This window comes from Acanthisitta chloris, unplaced genomic scaffold (assembly GCF_000695815.1).
Source record: "Acanthisitta chloris isolate BGI_N310 unplaced genomic scaffold, ASM69581v1 scaffold6737, whole genome shotgun sequence".
Classification (NCBI taxonomy): domain Eukaryota; kingdom Metazoa; phylum Chordata; class Aves; order Passeriformes; family Acanthisittidae; genus Acanthisitta; species Acanthisitta chloris.
Window position 1 is genome coordinate 21610 of NW_008684198.1, and position 15077 is coordinate 36686.

The 15077-nt window shown below is 37.4% G+C and overlaps 1 protein-coding gene across 1 annotated transcript in view; it reads left to right on the forward strand.

Moving 5' to 3' along the window:
- The window catches only part of LRRC16A (leucine rich repeat containing 16A), a gene marked incomplete at both ends in the record, with an annotated part of 69281 nt that overhangs the window by 19404 nt on the left and 34800 nt on the right, over positions 1–15077 (forward strand). The window contains 5 exons of the mRNA XM_009079239.1: positions 3046–3132; positions 6867–6970; positions 9213–9290; positions 9407–9483; positions 10379–10483. Coding sequence (XP_009077487.1) covers positions 3046–3132; positions 6867–6970; positions 9213–9290; positions 9407–9483; positions 10379–10483 — 451 coding nt within the window. The remainder of the gene's footprint in view (positions 1–3045; positions 3133–6866; positions 6971–9212; positions 9291–9406; positions 9484–10378; positions 10484–15077) is intronic.

The window sequence follows — 15077 nt, forward strand, 5'->3', positions numbered from 1 at the left end:
CCTCCTTAAGAATCCATATCACATGAAAGCCAGTGCTTTGTTGAAGAATGTTATTATTCCAATATGCCGTAGGCCTTGCTGCATTTTGAAAAAATTTCTGCTGTAAGCTGGAAAAAAGGCTGTTACGTTGTTGATTCTGCTTTTGAAGAACTGTATTTAGGTTGTGTATTTGAAAGGTTTTTTTCAAAGGAAGTAATTTTTATTGTGAAAATAATTGACCAAACGTTTGGTAGATATTCTACAGTACAGGGGATTTTTTCCCCTTTTTTAAAACACATCTGTGTGGGTGCTTTCTTTGCAACAAACCTATAGATTTAAACCATTCTGCTTTATCCACATACAAGATACAAATGAAATGCAGAAACTACAATTTGGAGGAATTAGTAGGTTTTTTTCATTATCTCAGCCTCTCCTATCAAATATGCAATTAAGATTTGACCTTTTCATTAGAGAATTAGATAAGTTCTAGAGTACTTAAAGAGAAATTAACTGTAATTGCAATGTGCAAATATTAAAACTTTTCAGTTTAAGAAAGGTTTAAGTGTCCTGTCATCTGATATTCACTGAGAGCAAGGTAGATTTGACTTTTATTAAACTGGAGTGGCATAGTGGAGATTCATATAAACATGAATTTTGGAAAATAGCTTTTGAAAAATCACCTGCAGAAACTGGAAGTTCAACCAGATTATTTTGCAATTATATAGGAAATAACACAGAATTGTATGATTCCTAGGGAAGAACGTATCATACCTTGTTTGAACAAAATCCTACCCTAAGCTGTTGTATATTGTTGAGTACCAATAAGTAAAGGCATTATATTCTTACATTAATGCAATTGTCTGTATTCCAGTAGCATGGAGAGTGCATTTTGTTTAACTAAAGCATAGGACCTGGCTGCAGATCAAATACAAAGCAGTGTTTATGTGCAGTAACTTATACTGAGACCAGTCTCTTAATTTGTGATTGGCTTTCATTTGTGGTACTGTCAATATTTGTGAGACTAACACCTGGAATGTTTTATTATCAATCTTGTTTTTAAAAATATAGCCATGCTAAAGTGACAGAAGTTTTGCTTTTGGCTCTACTAGGATCAGAATTTAATCTCATGTTTTGTTAAAAAAAATGCAAAACAAACATACTGAAGCCTAGAATTTTTGAATTCAAACTGTGTGTCTGGATGCAATTAACTCTACTTCTGCCATTTGAAGTGTCTTCTCTGTTAAGACATTGGTAAAAATGGGTGACTTGAAGAAGTGAGTGTCCAGAAGTACTCATTCTTTTCTCCACCCTATTCCTGTGTCTTGTAACTGTGTAGATCCTTAATCCCCAGTGCCACTAATGTGTTAATTTTGTTCAGCTTAGCTAAAACAATAAGTAGTCTGCAGATGGTTAGCTAAATACAAAGATGGAGAGGTAGAATTATTTGCTGCGTGTCATACTCAAAATGCTTAACAGCAAAAATTGCATTTGTGATAACCTTAGTGATTCTGATTGTACTTTTTTTTTCTCCTTTTTGCTAGCATAACAAACTTGATTTTGAAAGTATATATTGTAACTAAACCAGCTTACCAAGTGTGGACAGTCAGCTACAGAATATAAATTCTGAGGCCAATGTAAGATTGATTGATCCTTCTACTTCAGAGTAGCTTAAATATAATTTTCTAAATATTAGAGCTATGAATGAAAATCCTATTAATACGACTTGATTCATTCTTGCTGAAAATTGATGAAGACATCTTGTTACCATTGTACTTTACAACAAATGATACCAAGGCATCATGGGTCTAATATTTTGGCAATATAAATAAAAAGCTCTATGTTGTTTTGAGCTGCAAGGATGTTGCCCCTATCACCAGCATACACAACATGCCTTTACAGAGAGCATTAAAAATACCAAACCCGACCACAATATCTACAAGGTAGTTGGCTCTGTCATCATCAATGATAAATAAAACATAATAAAAACAGGGTAAACATAACTGTGTGACTTACTAGTGGTCTGTTTCATGCCTGTGTATGTGGAGAAGGGTGTCAGTTTTTTCGTTTTACTGTGTTTCAAATCAAGTAAAAGCCTTTGTTTTGAAAGCTTTACACCCTTTCTCTTTACCCTTTTCTCTCTGAGTGAGTTACTGTACAGGACTGTATTTCACACCTCAGTTTAAGCCTGGAGTTTCTATGTTGATTGATTTCTGTAATAAATATTTCATGGATTAGTTGCATTGTTATTTAGGATGTGCCTTCTTAATCAAATTTCAATCTTTTGCTTAAATGGAGGATTAAGTTTATAGAGTGGGGAACTTGGATTCACTGAGTAAAGGCCATAATGGAAAGTGCCTTTTAATGTTTTTTTTTCTTTTGTTGGATTTGTGCTGAGGTAGTCCAGTCTGTGTCAGTATCTTAATAGGTTTTTACTGTTTAGGATTGCAAGCAGTTGTAGCATTTCCAAGCTTCTGTCCTGGCTGGTAACCTGCAGCCTGCTCTAAGGGAATTAAGTGGCCATTATGGCTTGGTAGAGATTTCAGGCTCAGGGTTTACCTCAGAAAAAGAGGGCAGCATTAACTAATGTGGGTGTCTTTCTTGCATAGACAGCCCTTCCTTTTAAATGAAAATAAAAAAGTGTAAAGTTTCCTGTGAAGTACCATTGTCAGGTTTTATTTAGTGGTAGTTAGATTTATTTATTTTGCTTTTTCTGAACTGTAAAGCTCACAGATTTTCCAAGTGCTGACTGTTTCACGTGTGTAATAACTTCACTTTCACTCCTTCTCAAAAGTATGTGTGTATTATGTAGTTTTTAAACTAATTAAGGTCGTTTACTGATCATTAATAGCAAAATTCCCCATCCATTCAGTGTTTAGCAAAGAAGCATTCTTGATTGCATCAGTCATTTCAAAAGTTTATGGGCATGAAAAGACAGGGCCCATCTGCACAGTGAGTGCAGTTCCTCCTGTAGTTTCACCAGTGCAGTTTGCCCCTGGTTTTCTGGTCTTCCCAGCAAATCACACAGTTAACCTGAAAACATCCATTTTGTCTTTGATCCACTAACAGGTGTGTCATCTTTGAGCATCCAGTTCGCCAAACTTCCAAAGGGACTGAAGCATTTAAATCTATCTAAAACCTCCTTGTCACCTAAAGGTATGTTTTATAAATATGTCTCTTTGTTCTAAAACTTTCAGAGTTCCATTCTAATAATACTTTTTTGTCACTGGATTATAAAGTAGTTGATTCTCTAAATTATTGACATGTTTTCTCAACAGTGCAGCTGCTTTTTTGCAGTCCTGAGGTGCTGAACTGTGGGGTGGGTTCTGTGTCCACTTCAGCATTTGGCTAAACTCTTACTTGTTTCTGTGAGCATTGGGATTGAACATGTATTGTAAGGGAAGGCTGAAATTAGAATTGTCATTACTGATATGTTTCATATATGCTTCGAAAAAATGTCTGAAGCAAAAATGCATAGGGAAATTTCCAACTGTTTTGCACACAATCATTTTATGAGACCAGGTGTTGTGACAGCGACTGTTACGTGGCTTGCTCTGACTAAAGAATTCTTTGTTTTATGATTTACAAATTTCTGATTTGATATTGTAATTGAAATTATCTATACTCTGGCAGTGTTCAAAGCCAGGCTGGATGAGGCCTTGAGCATCCTGGTCTAGAGGGGAGGTGTCCCTGCCCATGGCAGGAGAGGTTGGGACTAGATGGATCTGTAAGGTTTATTCCAATACCTAAAATTCTGTGATTCTACAACACTGAAATACAAGTTGGAAGCTTTTGGGATTTTTTTACATTTCTGTTTTAACAGTCTGCACAAACCCAGGGTCTGCTGTATAGACAATGAATGTTAAAAATAGAAATTACACATCGACATTATTGCTGCTTTTTTTGTAGATGTTGGTGACCTGGAAAAGATGAGTGAGTTGCAGTCTATGAAGGACATTAGTTGATAACAGAAGTCTCATGCCCTTTTATCCTCTTAATTATTGCTTTGTCAAGTGCAGATTCTGTGTTCTCCTTAGTTTTAAGGATTGACCTGAGTGTTTAAAGGACTTTTTGTTGTTTTATTGTGAGTGCCTATAGCTCTTCTAATGTTCAAGTAAATAGTAAACCCTAAGTAAATTTATTGAATCATGGTTTTCATTAGGAGAATTTATTAAACTCTGGGGTTGTTGCTTTCCACGGTTAACTCATTTTTTTGTGACAAGCAGTTGATTAAGAATCTTGACTTACATGTACTCTTGAAATGAGATATTCATGAATTTGACAGAAATTCATACAGTCCTGGTATGTTCATTCGTCTTGTGCTTTTCTTCATGTGATCTCAGTTATTTCAGCAAGTGCTTGTGATGATTGAGTCAAGAGATTACTAGCTGTGCTTCCATCATTGTAAGGAATAAATGCCAGCTTGATGAAGTTCATCCACACAAATCTTGTCAGTGAAAGTGAATTTTGAGCTTATGAAAAATCTTCTGAATTCTTTTAACACACTTTTTAAAGACAATCCTTAAGCAAAAGCTGAAAATATTTTCCAGTATGTCTAATACTGATGTCACATGAATGACCTTCAGAGTAACATGTCACCATGAATGCTGTCCCATGGAAGCTCCTCAGTATTCCTTAAAAAAGTATATGCAATGACTTAAAATGGGAATTCTTACAACCCTCAGGACCTGAAGCAATTCAGGTTGTCTGGAAAGCTGTCTTAGCTGGTTCTTCTTTAAATTAAGAAGACAGTACTGAATTGGTTTTAACTTGGGAGGCTATTTTTGAACTTGTAATGCTTTGTGTGGGGAAAGTCTGAACGAGATCTTGGATTCAGTAGACTCCAAAGTGCATGGATTTTTTCCTCCAGCCTTTCTTTTTCTTTTCATGTTCTTTTTATTTTGAGCTTTTCAGAAATTTTGTACAATCCCTCACTGGTTTTGACCTTATTTTAAAAGCACTTTCTATTTGAGATAAGTTTCCAAGATTGACAAGTGGAGTTCAGGTGGTAACTTCCCAACTGATCTTTCTTCAAATATTGTATCTCAAGGTTCCTGAGAGCTATTAACACTCTGAGCCTCCTGAGAGTGGTAAAAGAGCATAAAAGATTGTCTGCAAATGAAAGTGAGATTACTGTTAGAGTATAGCATGAGGTAGGTGAAGTTCAAACATAAATTTATTGATTTGAGGATTCTGGTTAAATGGAAAATTCTAGTATACTCATTCAAAGATAGGGCTTGCTTTTCCAAGCCCAAGCCAAAGGCTAATTAAAATCCACATTGTTTGCCTTCACTGATGTGGGTGATTTAGAGCAGTTGGCCCATGAAACAAGCAGCAGCAGTACAAACTGTGTGATAGCTCCACTTCTCCCCCACACTTAGACGCTGCTCCTGAATTCCCAGAATTGGTTCTTGATAGTGTGTGCTGAATTGCTGATAGTTTAACCCTGGGTGTAACCCCAGTTGACAACTAAGTAGCATCCAGCAACCAGGACAAAATTGCATTTATTTCCACTTCTTGTTGGTGCTTATAAATGTTGTTGGGAAGACTCACTAAAGTGATTCCATAGCTATAAGCTCTAGTGGTTGAATACAGCTTTTAGATCTTTCAAAGTTTCAAAAATGATTAGAGTGCTATTTACCTTTACAGATAGGGTGTGGGTTCAGCAATACAATGTTAAGGTAAAAGAAAAATGACGCTAAGAGGAAAAGACTTGAGACTTGACAAAGGTATTGCTGTGCTGTGATTCTTTTCAGTATCAAAAGCCTCCTGAAACAAGGAGCCATACGACTAAAGTGGGAGACTTCCTTAATACTTGAAAGCTTGGAAAAGTAAAGCACTGACACAGGTATTTTGGTCTCCAGTAGCTTACTAGCTACTTCCTCCACATCCTCACTGGTAAATCTGTTTTGTAATAGTTTTTGGGTGAAGACTGGACATGTTCCATCCGTTGAATGCCAGTCCATTTTCACTGATCAGTAGTTCTGCGAAATTGTTCAATATTGTCTAGTAGATCTCCTGCCTGTTTAATAGCTTTGGCCAGGCACTCAGAAAAAAACTACTGCATCTACTAAAGGACACAGTGATGCTTATGTATGTAAGAAACACATGCCTGTAGTACTTGAAAGGCAGCAATAGCCATATACAATAAATTGAGAACTTGATGATAATTTGAATGAGTGAACTTGATGATGATTTGAATGAGTCAGAAATAGCCATGTCCTAATTTGTATTTGGAAAAGCTGAAAAAATTTGGTGGAAGAAGGCTCTGACTGGTTTGTTCTGAATGTGAGCTTTTTAATTTTAATGTGAAATATGTGTTTGTTCTGATCAGGAACTGAGAGTCTTTATGCATCTCTTGATATTCTGATTAATTAACTATTTTTATGAAATTACAGCAAATACACTAATTGAAATATTTTTAATTTCTAGGTCTCATCAGTTGCTTTTGAAGTTTTGGCAATTATAATTGTTAATGTACTTGGTCTTCCACAGATACTTTCATCTCCTTCCACAGATACTTTTATCTAAATATTATTGTTTGCAGGGAGCCACTGGCTTAACATGGAGTAAACTGTGTTTTAAAAATCTGTTTCAAAATGGGACTGTGCTGTTAAAGCTTGCAAAATGACATCTTGCCTGTGTCTGGGATCTATAACACACTGTGGCTCTATCAGGGCAGTTGGGGGAGTGTGGTCTGGGAGGAACTGGGCATGTTATGGCAGGGAGGGGTCTCATATCTGCCTGGTGACCTGTATTCCTCTGTTGCAGTACAGTGCTGGCAATAGGAAGTCATTAAAAATTTGCATGCCTGTGTTCACTGCACTTGCAGGGTCTGGGCCAGTTTTATGTAGAGTTGACTAAGTTGAGTACTGACCTTTTTTTGGCAGGGGTGAATAGCCTTTCCCAGTCACTGAGTGCCAACTCACTGATCGCGAACACGCTCGTCTATCTGGACCTCTCAGGGAATGCACTCCGCAGTGATGATCTCTCAGTAAGCAATTTCCTCTCATTTGGGAGTTAATGAATGGATGTTTTAATTAATTGTTAAGAGAAAGGCAGAGCCTTTTTGTTTAGATCCTTTTTTGCCTTTATTTCTGTGCAGTTGTAGTAGCAATAGAAAATGACATTTTTATCTCTACTCTTCAGCATATAGTCAAAGCAATATCTGAAGGCCCTAGAAAGGAGCCAGAGAGGGACTCTTTATTAAGAACTGCAATGGTAGGACAAGGGGTAATGGGTTCAAATTGAAGGAGGGGAAGTTTAGGTTAGATATCAGAAAAAAGGTTTTTACTGTGAGGGTGGTGAGACACTGGCACAGGTTGCCCAGGGAGGCAGTGGTTGCCACAGCCCTGGCAGTGTTCAAAGCCAGGCTGGATGAGGCCTTGAGCAACCTGGTCTAGTGGGGAGGTGTCCCTGCCCATGGCAGGAGGGGTTGGGACTAGATGATCTGTAAGGTCCATTCCAACCCTTAAATTCTATGATTCTATGAATTTCCCCACACCTAAAAAAATCCTCATAATTTTAGCTCATGCTTTTAGTCTTTGGCTTCTACTGATAAATGAGAAAACTGCAAGGGTACCTACCACTTGTTTCAGTGGACTTACACGCTCCTTGAGATCTGTTTGAAAGTGACGAAAACACAATTAAAAAAAACTATGCTTCTTTTTAGTGATAAGTGTATTAGAAATTCTTGACGTAGAAAGACTTAATTTCTGGTTTTCAGTATTTTTCTTTGTATTAATAAATCTGTGTACCTCCTTGACACATGCTGTTGAAGCTCATGATTCTTTGAAGAATGTAATTATTTTTTAAACTACTTTGTTGAGTTTATCAATTGCCATAGACGTACAGCTCTGTTTTCCCTCTAAGAAAATCCACTTAGTTCTCAATTTGTATATATTCACTTTTTGACTGTTACATCTGTATTTCTCTCTCACATCAAAAGTTGTCTGCACAGAACTGTCAGGTTTTGAATTCTAATTATTGAACATCTAAAAGGTGCAGCACTACAGTCACCCAGTCTCACCACTTAAGTGAAATCAGACGTGATTTTGTGACTTTTTCACATATCTTACTAGTTTCAGATTTATCAGTATATTTAGAGAATTAGTCTTTTCAGGCATGAGATGAAAGTTGCTGTGGGAAAACAGGTTTTATATGTAGCAAACAAATAGTTAAATGCAAGTAAAGATACAGTGAATTATTCTGAGACAATAACGTACCATATGATGTAAAAACCAAAAAGTAAAATAAAACGTACGACTTTGGTAGGCAGTGCTTGAAGAAATCTCAGGTCTGCCTACAGTGTTTTAGAGATGTAAATGCAAAAAGTGGAGCTTCTCTTAGCCTGTCAGAGAGATGGAGAGAGTTGGTTCAAAGATAGAGGTTGTTAATACTGAGGTCTCTTAATCTGTGGAACAGTTTTGCAACAGGACTAAGGAAATCCTGTTATTTAGCAATTAAGATAAACCCTAGCACAGCACAGGAATTTTAGAAGTGGGGACCTTTTCTTCCACTGCAGGTATAGTGGCTATATGACCTAATTTTTAAAAAGATGAATCTATTTTAGTAATGTTGAGCGTGCTCTGTTTGGCTAGATTTCATGTGGAGTTGAGCGCTCAACGTTCCTGTGAATTGGGTCATACTTTTATCTTTCTGTGTTGTTCTCTGAGAATAAAAAGAGCCCAAAATGGAAGAGTGTATAGTAAGAAGTTTTACATATGCTAACATTTACATGACACATCCTATACAGTACTGAAGCCATCAATGTTACGTCTTGTTACTTGTTCTGTATTCTCCCTTGTACCTTTAATGTGCAGCTGATATTAAGAACTAACCATGGGCTTCAGGTGCAGGTTAGTTGCTTCCCTCATGCTTAAAGGGTCTGGCTTCAACTTATAAACCAGTTAACCTTGCTGAAATGTAGCAACAATCTGAGTGACATTGCAAGGTGTTTCTAACTAAATTAATTAATTGATTATAATTTGCAATAAGTCAAAACTTGTGCATTAAGAGTCATGTTGAATGAATGTCGTCTGGCTGCCATTTTTTCCCTATTATTTTAAAAAATGATAGCCTTCAAAAGTAAAACAAGTGGTATTGATTAGGTGAAAAGAAATTTCAGACACGGCTCTTGTAGTGCAATAGTCAAATGTAATGAGAGGTAGTGATCCAGTAACTGGTGTCATAATATAAAAATTAACATGGGTAATTTTTTTCTCTGTTAATTATAGAGCCTGTACAATTTTTTGGCCCAGCCAAATGCCCTTGTTCACCTGGATTTATCCAACACGGAGTGTGCTCTAGACATGGTAAAGACCTTTTTTGTGGAGATTCAAATGCCAAGGAAACATTCTCCCACCTTCTATCTCTAGGTACTTCTCTGCATTAATCTAAATAAAAATCAATCTTCCTTATTTTGAACCAGGTGTGTGGAGCCTTACTTCGTGGATGTCTTCAGCATCTAGCTGTCCTTAGCCTCTCTAGGACTCTTTTTTCTCACAGGTACGGTTCAAATATCATTATTCTTAACTCCTGTAATACTTTGTTTTATGATTTCTTTTTCTCATGCTGCACCTTTCTTTTTAAGAAGAGATCTAAGAGTTTTTATAAAGTTTTAGAAGTTTTAGTGCTCTATAAAATAAGTATTGTTTATTCTAAGCAACATATTTCCTTTCCCTCTAAAGGTCTGTAAAATAAGCTACCTTGTCTAATAGGTGTTTTTGTGATGCAGCAGAAAGTCTCTATATAACTTTTATCTCTTAAGAGGCATAGCATCAGGCTTTGAAGTCTGATTTAACTCCTTTTTAAATATGATTTTCAAAGTTTGTATTTTTCTTGATTTGATGATGGTTACAAATGCTTTATTTCCTTTTTTGTCCTCTTCTGGGAGGAAAGTCTTTGAGACTGAACATTTCCTTTTCAGAATACTTGCATTGTAGGAAGTGTTAGTTTCCATTTTCTTCAAACTGATGCCTTGGGTACATATCAGAGATGATACCTAACTGAGGCTAAGGTACTAAAGCATTGAATAATTATTTTTAGTGGTGAAAAAGCAATTTCAGGGTATTTGTCATGTCCTGGTTGGTCTTCTGCTCGTGAGATGTAAGCATGTTCACTATTAGGTGGACCTAAATGATCATTCTTTGTGGTTCACCAAACAGAACCTAGGTAGTCGTGTCTTCTGTGCAGCAGCACAGTGCTGAGGATTGTTTGTTGACTCAACATTTTGATGACATTATAATTCTGAGCTAATTGAGATCCACTGATTACAGAACTGCTGAAGGTAGAGCAAAATAGACACGTAAAAGATCATTAAATTTCTGACAGTTTGCATTCACTATTTTTTGGAATGAGGAGTGTCTAGATGCTACTTCTTAATAAATTTGTTTACTTGCAGAAAAGGAAAAGAAGTACCTCCCTCCTTCAAACAGTTTTTCAGCAGCTCACTTGCTTTGATGCAGATTAATCTTTCAGGAACTAAACTCCCTCCTGAGCCTCTAAAGTAAGAATTTAATTTCATTTTCCATGTGCCTAAAACCTAGTTTGCATTGTTGTTATGTGAGTGTCTCATATTAAAAATAAAGGGGAAAGAATTTTGCTTTCTTCTTTTTCTTCCCCAATGTACATTATTAATATTAAGAGAGTGAGTTTCATAGTGGTCACATATTCAAGAAATGTTGTTCACATCTCACTGTTGAGGCTATTAATCATATTTTGTTCTGTGGGAATGTCACAGTTGTTTAGCTTCCGTCAGTGGTTATTTTGTGATATGTTTTTAATTTGTGGCTTTCAAATAAGACTTCTCCACAGTGAAATGGGATTATATACTTGTGTGGATGCCATTCCTTTGAGACTGCAGTATTGCAACAGCCATTATGAAGCTGAACCTCATGAAATCTTTAGGAGGAGAAGTGTGTTGCACAGACCTATACTCTCCTTTGGGGAGAAGAGACGATGGCAGCAATTTCTAGGAATGCTAAGTGGAATGTGTCTTTTTGTTGTATGTCACCCATCCTGTGGCTAACAGGTTCTGGTGATGTGGATTGGGTACTGGAAAGAAACTCTTTTTACAGGCTAGTGAACACTGAATAAAACTGTGAAGCACTGTGTAACCCTTTTTGTGATGTGTGTGGGTTTGAACTGTGTTGAACTTTTCAGACATAAAATTTAAAGGTGTGTTTTAAAGTCAAGATAGGTCTAGATAGAAGGGTCTAATCTTGATAGGTCATTTTGTGATTCTGGCAGAATCCTTGTGTTTATTGCACTAAATTAAAGAAAGAGCTCTTTCCAGAATCTGCACCTTCCTAGCTAATATGCATTAAAACATACATAACGCTATCCATAGCAGACACCTAGACACGTTCATTAATCATTTTGGAATCCTAGTCTAGATGTAGATATAAGTGTATATGTGTCTGTATACTTGCACGGTTGGGACACTGCCTCCTGAGGGAGAGCAGGGAAGGGAAATGGAGAGTAGCTAATGAACGTTGAGTTGATGGCAAAGTCAGAGATGTGGGATATAAAGAGTACTTAGTACTGAATGAAAAGATTTTGATGCAAACCTGGGGGAAGCTAAGGGAGAGAAAAGTGATAGGTGCCATGGAGGAAAGAGTAGTGGATGTTGTTTTGGAGTGTTTTTTCTTAATGCAATGTGATATTGAAGAGGGCAGTACAGTATTGGAGAATCAGAGAGTGGGTAAGGTTGGAAGGGACCACAGTGGATCATCTGGTCCAGCCTCCCTGCCCAGACAGGGCACAGGATTGCATGCAGGCAGTTCTTCAGTATCTCCAGTGAGGGAGAATCCACAGCCTCTCTGGGCAATCTGTTCCAGCGCTCAGTCCCCTGCACAGTGAAGAAGTTCTTCCTCGTATTTGGGTGGAACTTCCTGTGCATCGGTTTCTGCCTCTTCCTGTTGCTTGGCACCACTGAAAAGAGCCTGATGCTTGAGTCAGGTGCATGGGATTGAAATCCATGTTCAACTGAAGGATCCTATGAATTTAGTTCTGATCTTTCACTCTATTCTGTGTCTTGTGTCTTGCTTGCTCAGACTTTGCTAGGATTAGGAAGGTCTGGTATGGATGTGTTTTCAAACAGAAGGTGATTCTTGAGAAACACATTGGTTGATTCTGATTAATTTAGAGCTTTTGATTCTGTGGTGGAGGACAGAAGGGAATTAGATTTTATGAAGCAAGAAGAACAGAGGATGTATGTGATGACTACAGAACACAGAATTGATACTATAGGGAAAAGAGAATACTGTGAGACTTTGAATATATCCACAGAGATTAGGAAAAGTGAGAAGTGCCAAACATTAAGGTCCATATTTAGCTCTTCTGGCATGCTGAGTCTCTCCTGGGGTACGAGGGATTTTGGCAGGTTAGTGCTCTACAATTGTTTTGTAGTAATGGAAGATGTTATTGTATTAATTCATCTAAAAAACCTGTGACCCCTTGATCTGCCAGCTGTGCAGCAAATGATATCTTTCTAGTCCTTTTCACCCAAAATCTGTATTAGCAGAAAGATGTTGCTGATAATGTTTGAGATAATCTGGCTCAATTTGACTGAATTGGGTTAGAGGGAGTTACTCACCTGACTGGTGTTAGTTAAAGTAAAGAGGCAGTGATGGGGAGTGTAGGATGAGCTGAGAGCAGAAACCTCTTTCACTAGCACAGGCAGCTCCAGAAAGGAGCATCTTTCCTAAATCCAGTTGGACACAGATGTCTCCAGAGTGCACTCTGAGCTGGATGGCATTTTGGCCTGGACTTTTTGTTCTAGTGGCAGTGTTCACCTCTGCTAGGTGATGGGTCAGAAGCTGTTAGTGTTTTTTGGCAGTTTCCATGATGTACATTTTCTCTGACCTAAATGTTTTCTTCTTTCTGAGCTGAGTGTATTTCACAGCAGTGAGAGCTGTGATCTGCAGTACACTTTGCTATCCTTCTCAAAACGTGTATGGCTTGACTAATGCACTTCGAAAGTGTCCTGTGGAAGCTAATCTGGTGTTTAAAGGACTGAGGGTGTGGGCTATAGCTGTATTGTGGGACAGCTGCTTAGCCTTTTGATCTTAACTTTAAGAAATTACAAAACTTCTACAGAAAAGTCAAGATCATAGGTTTTGTTAAAGACAAGAGGATGGAAACACTTTTTCTTCAGACAGTGTTATTTGTTATTGCCAAGGCTGCAATAGCACACGAGGGGTTGACTCCTAGAAGGAAAAATAAAGAAGACGTGGTGTATCATAGTGATACTTCTCTGGCATCTTTCATCAGCACGTGTCAAAAAGCTTCTGACCATGTGAGCCTTGGAGCTGTCCTGTGACAAATGAAAAGTTCCTAATTTGTGTCCATGAACTAGTGGTCACCAAATTGTATGTGTGATTCAAAATCAAGCCTGCCTATAGGAAAAGAAGAGATAGATAAAATGCAGATACCTGACACCCTGAGTTCCAGATTCCCCTGATTTATTTGATTTCTTATGTTATCAGCTCCCTTTAGATTCACAGTTCTGGTATGTTTTCTTGCATATGCTAACTCAGTGAGTTCAAAGGTATTGATTAATCAGTGTGGTCAGTAAAGGAGATGAACTTACTTGTACAGTAACGCACCTCTAAGTGTAAGTCAGGCCATTCAAGGAAGAGGTTTGCTAATAAAGCTGTACTATGTGGATGCCACGTAGTGGGTGGGGAAAGGGTGCTTTGAGTTCTTGTACATAGTTAATATAGTTAATGTTCCATCACAGCTCACTCTTTTTTTCCCCCCTTTTTTTTTTAACTGAGTGAAGTGGTTTATACACTTTTCCTTGTTGAAGTGTATGTTGGCATTTTTGTTCATTTACAGACATTGCCAAAAATTGTACTTTGATCTGTCAGTGCTATATAACAAGACAAGTTTCTGATATGCTTCTCATGCAAATGATTATTACAAGGCCAATTCTTGCATTCTGTATCTAGCGCAGTTGACAAGACCTCTCCATGTATTGCCACGTGGGATTTAAACGCAGTGGCCAAGTATAATTATAATATGTCTGGCTTCAGTGCCTTTAATGCTGGTGATTTTTCATGACAAAGAATTGAGAAATCATCATCATCTTAGGATGAGTTTATAGGCAAGAGGTTACGAAAAAAACCCCAACACTTTATTTTCTTTCTGTGAAGAGAATACCCTTGAAGCAGCACTGTGTCTGTTTTGGGGTTTTTAATCTGCATTTTTTTTAATGGTTACACTATATTTTTTTTACTTGCTCAAAACATTTAGAAAGCTCTTTGTAAAGATATCATCAGCTGGACTGACTTTGAATACAAACATATTTGAGTTGGAAAGATAGACAAGGATCATCTAAAAATTTGTGAGAACTGTTGCAGAGCTTTTACTTTTTTTCCCCCCAAAATCTGTTTTTAATAGCATAAGAAGGAAATAAGCACAAGGTATTTGCCTTAGGCAAAACCTTTGCATAGGTCTGATTATACTTGCAGGACAGATATCAAGAGATTTAAATGAAAAACCTGCCCAGGACACACATTTTAAATATGGCTTTTACACACTTCTTGCATAGCAAGTGTGTAGACAAATGGCTCAGCAGAATGGATTGTTTTTTATCTCCACACATCAGTCACTTGGATTCTGTTAGCTTGCTTTTGGCTGGAATGAAGTTTGGTGAGAAAGTCCTTCTGTTTCTCTGTTGAATTAGTAATTGAAAGCTGCATCTATTCTAAAGATGCTAGGAGGTATGTACAGATTGTGTTTGCTCCTGCTCTATGACACATACTCTCATGCTTTCTGATATGACAGTATTGATACAGATGTGATGTTAACGCTAACTTTTATATGTGGAAACAAGCTTCTGTAAGACTTTAATGGGGGATTTATGAAAATCATAATCAATCATTGCTGTACGTGTCTGCCGTTCTGCCTAAAGACAAAGGATACCATTGTCTAGCAATATCATTTTGAAATCTGTAAATATTTGTTGGGTTGCAGAAGTGGAGAATTGTGATGCTTGAACATGATCCAGCCTTTGAGTGTTACAGGCACTGCCTGGCTGAAATGTCTGGCTGCACAGCATCTTGCATATTTTTAAATCCCCAGTTTTTTCCTCA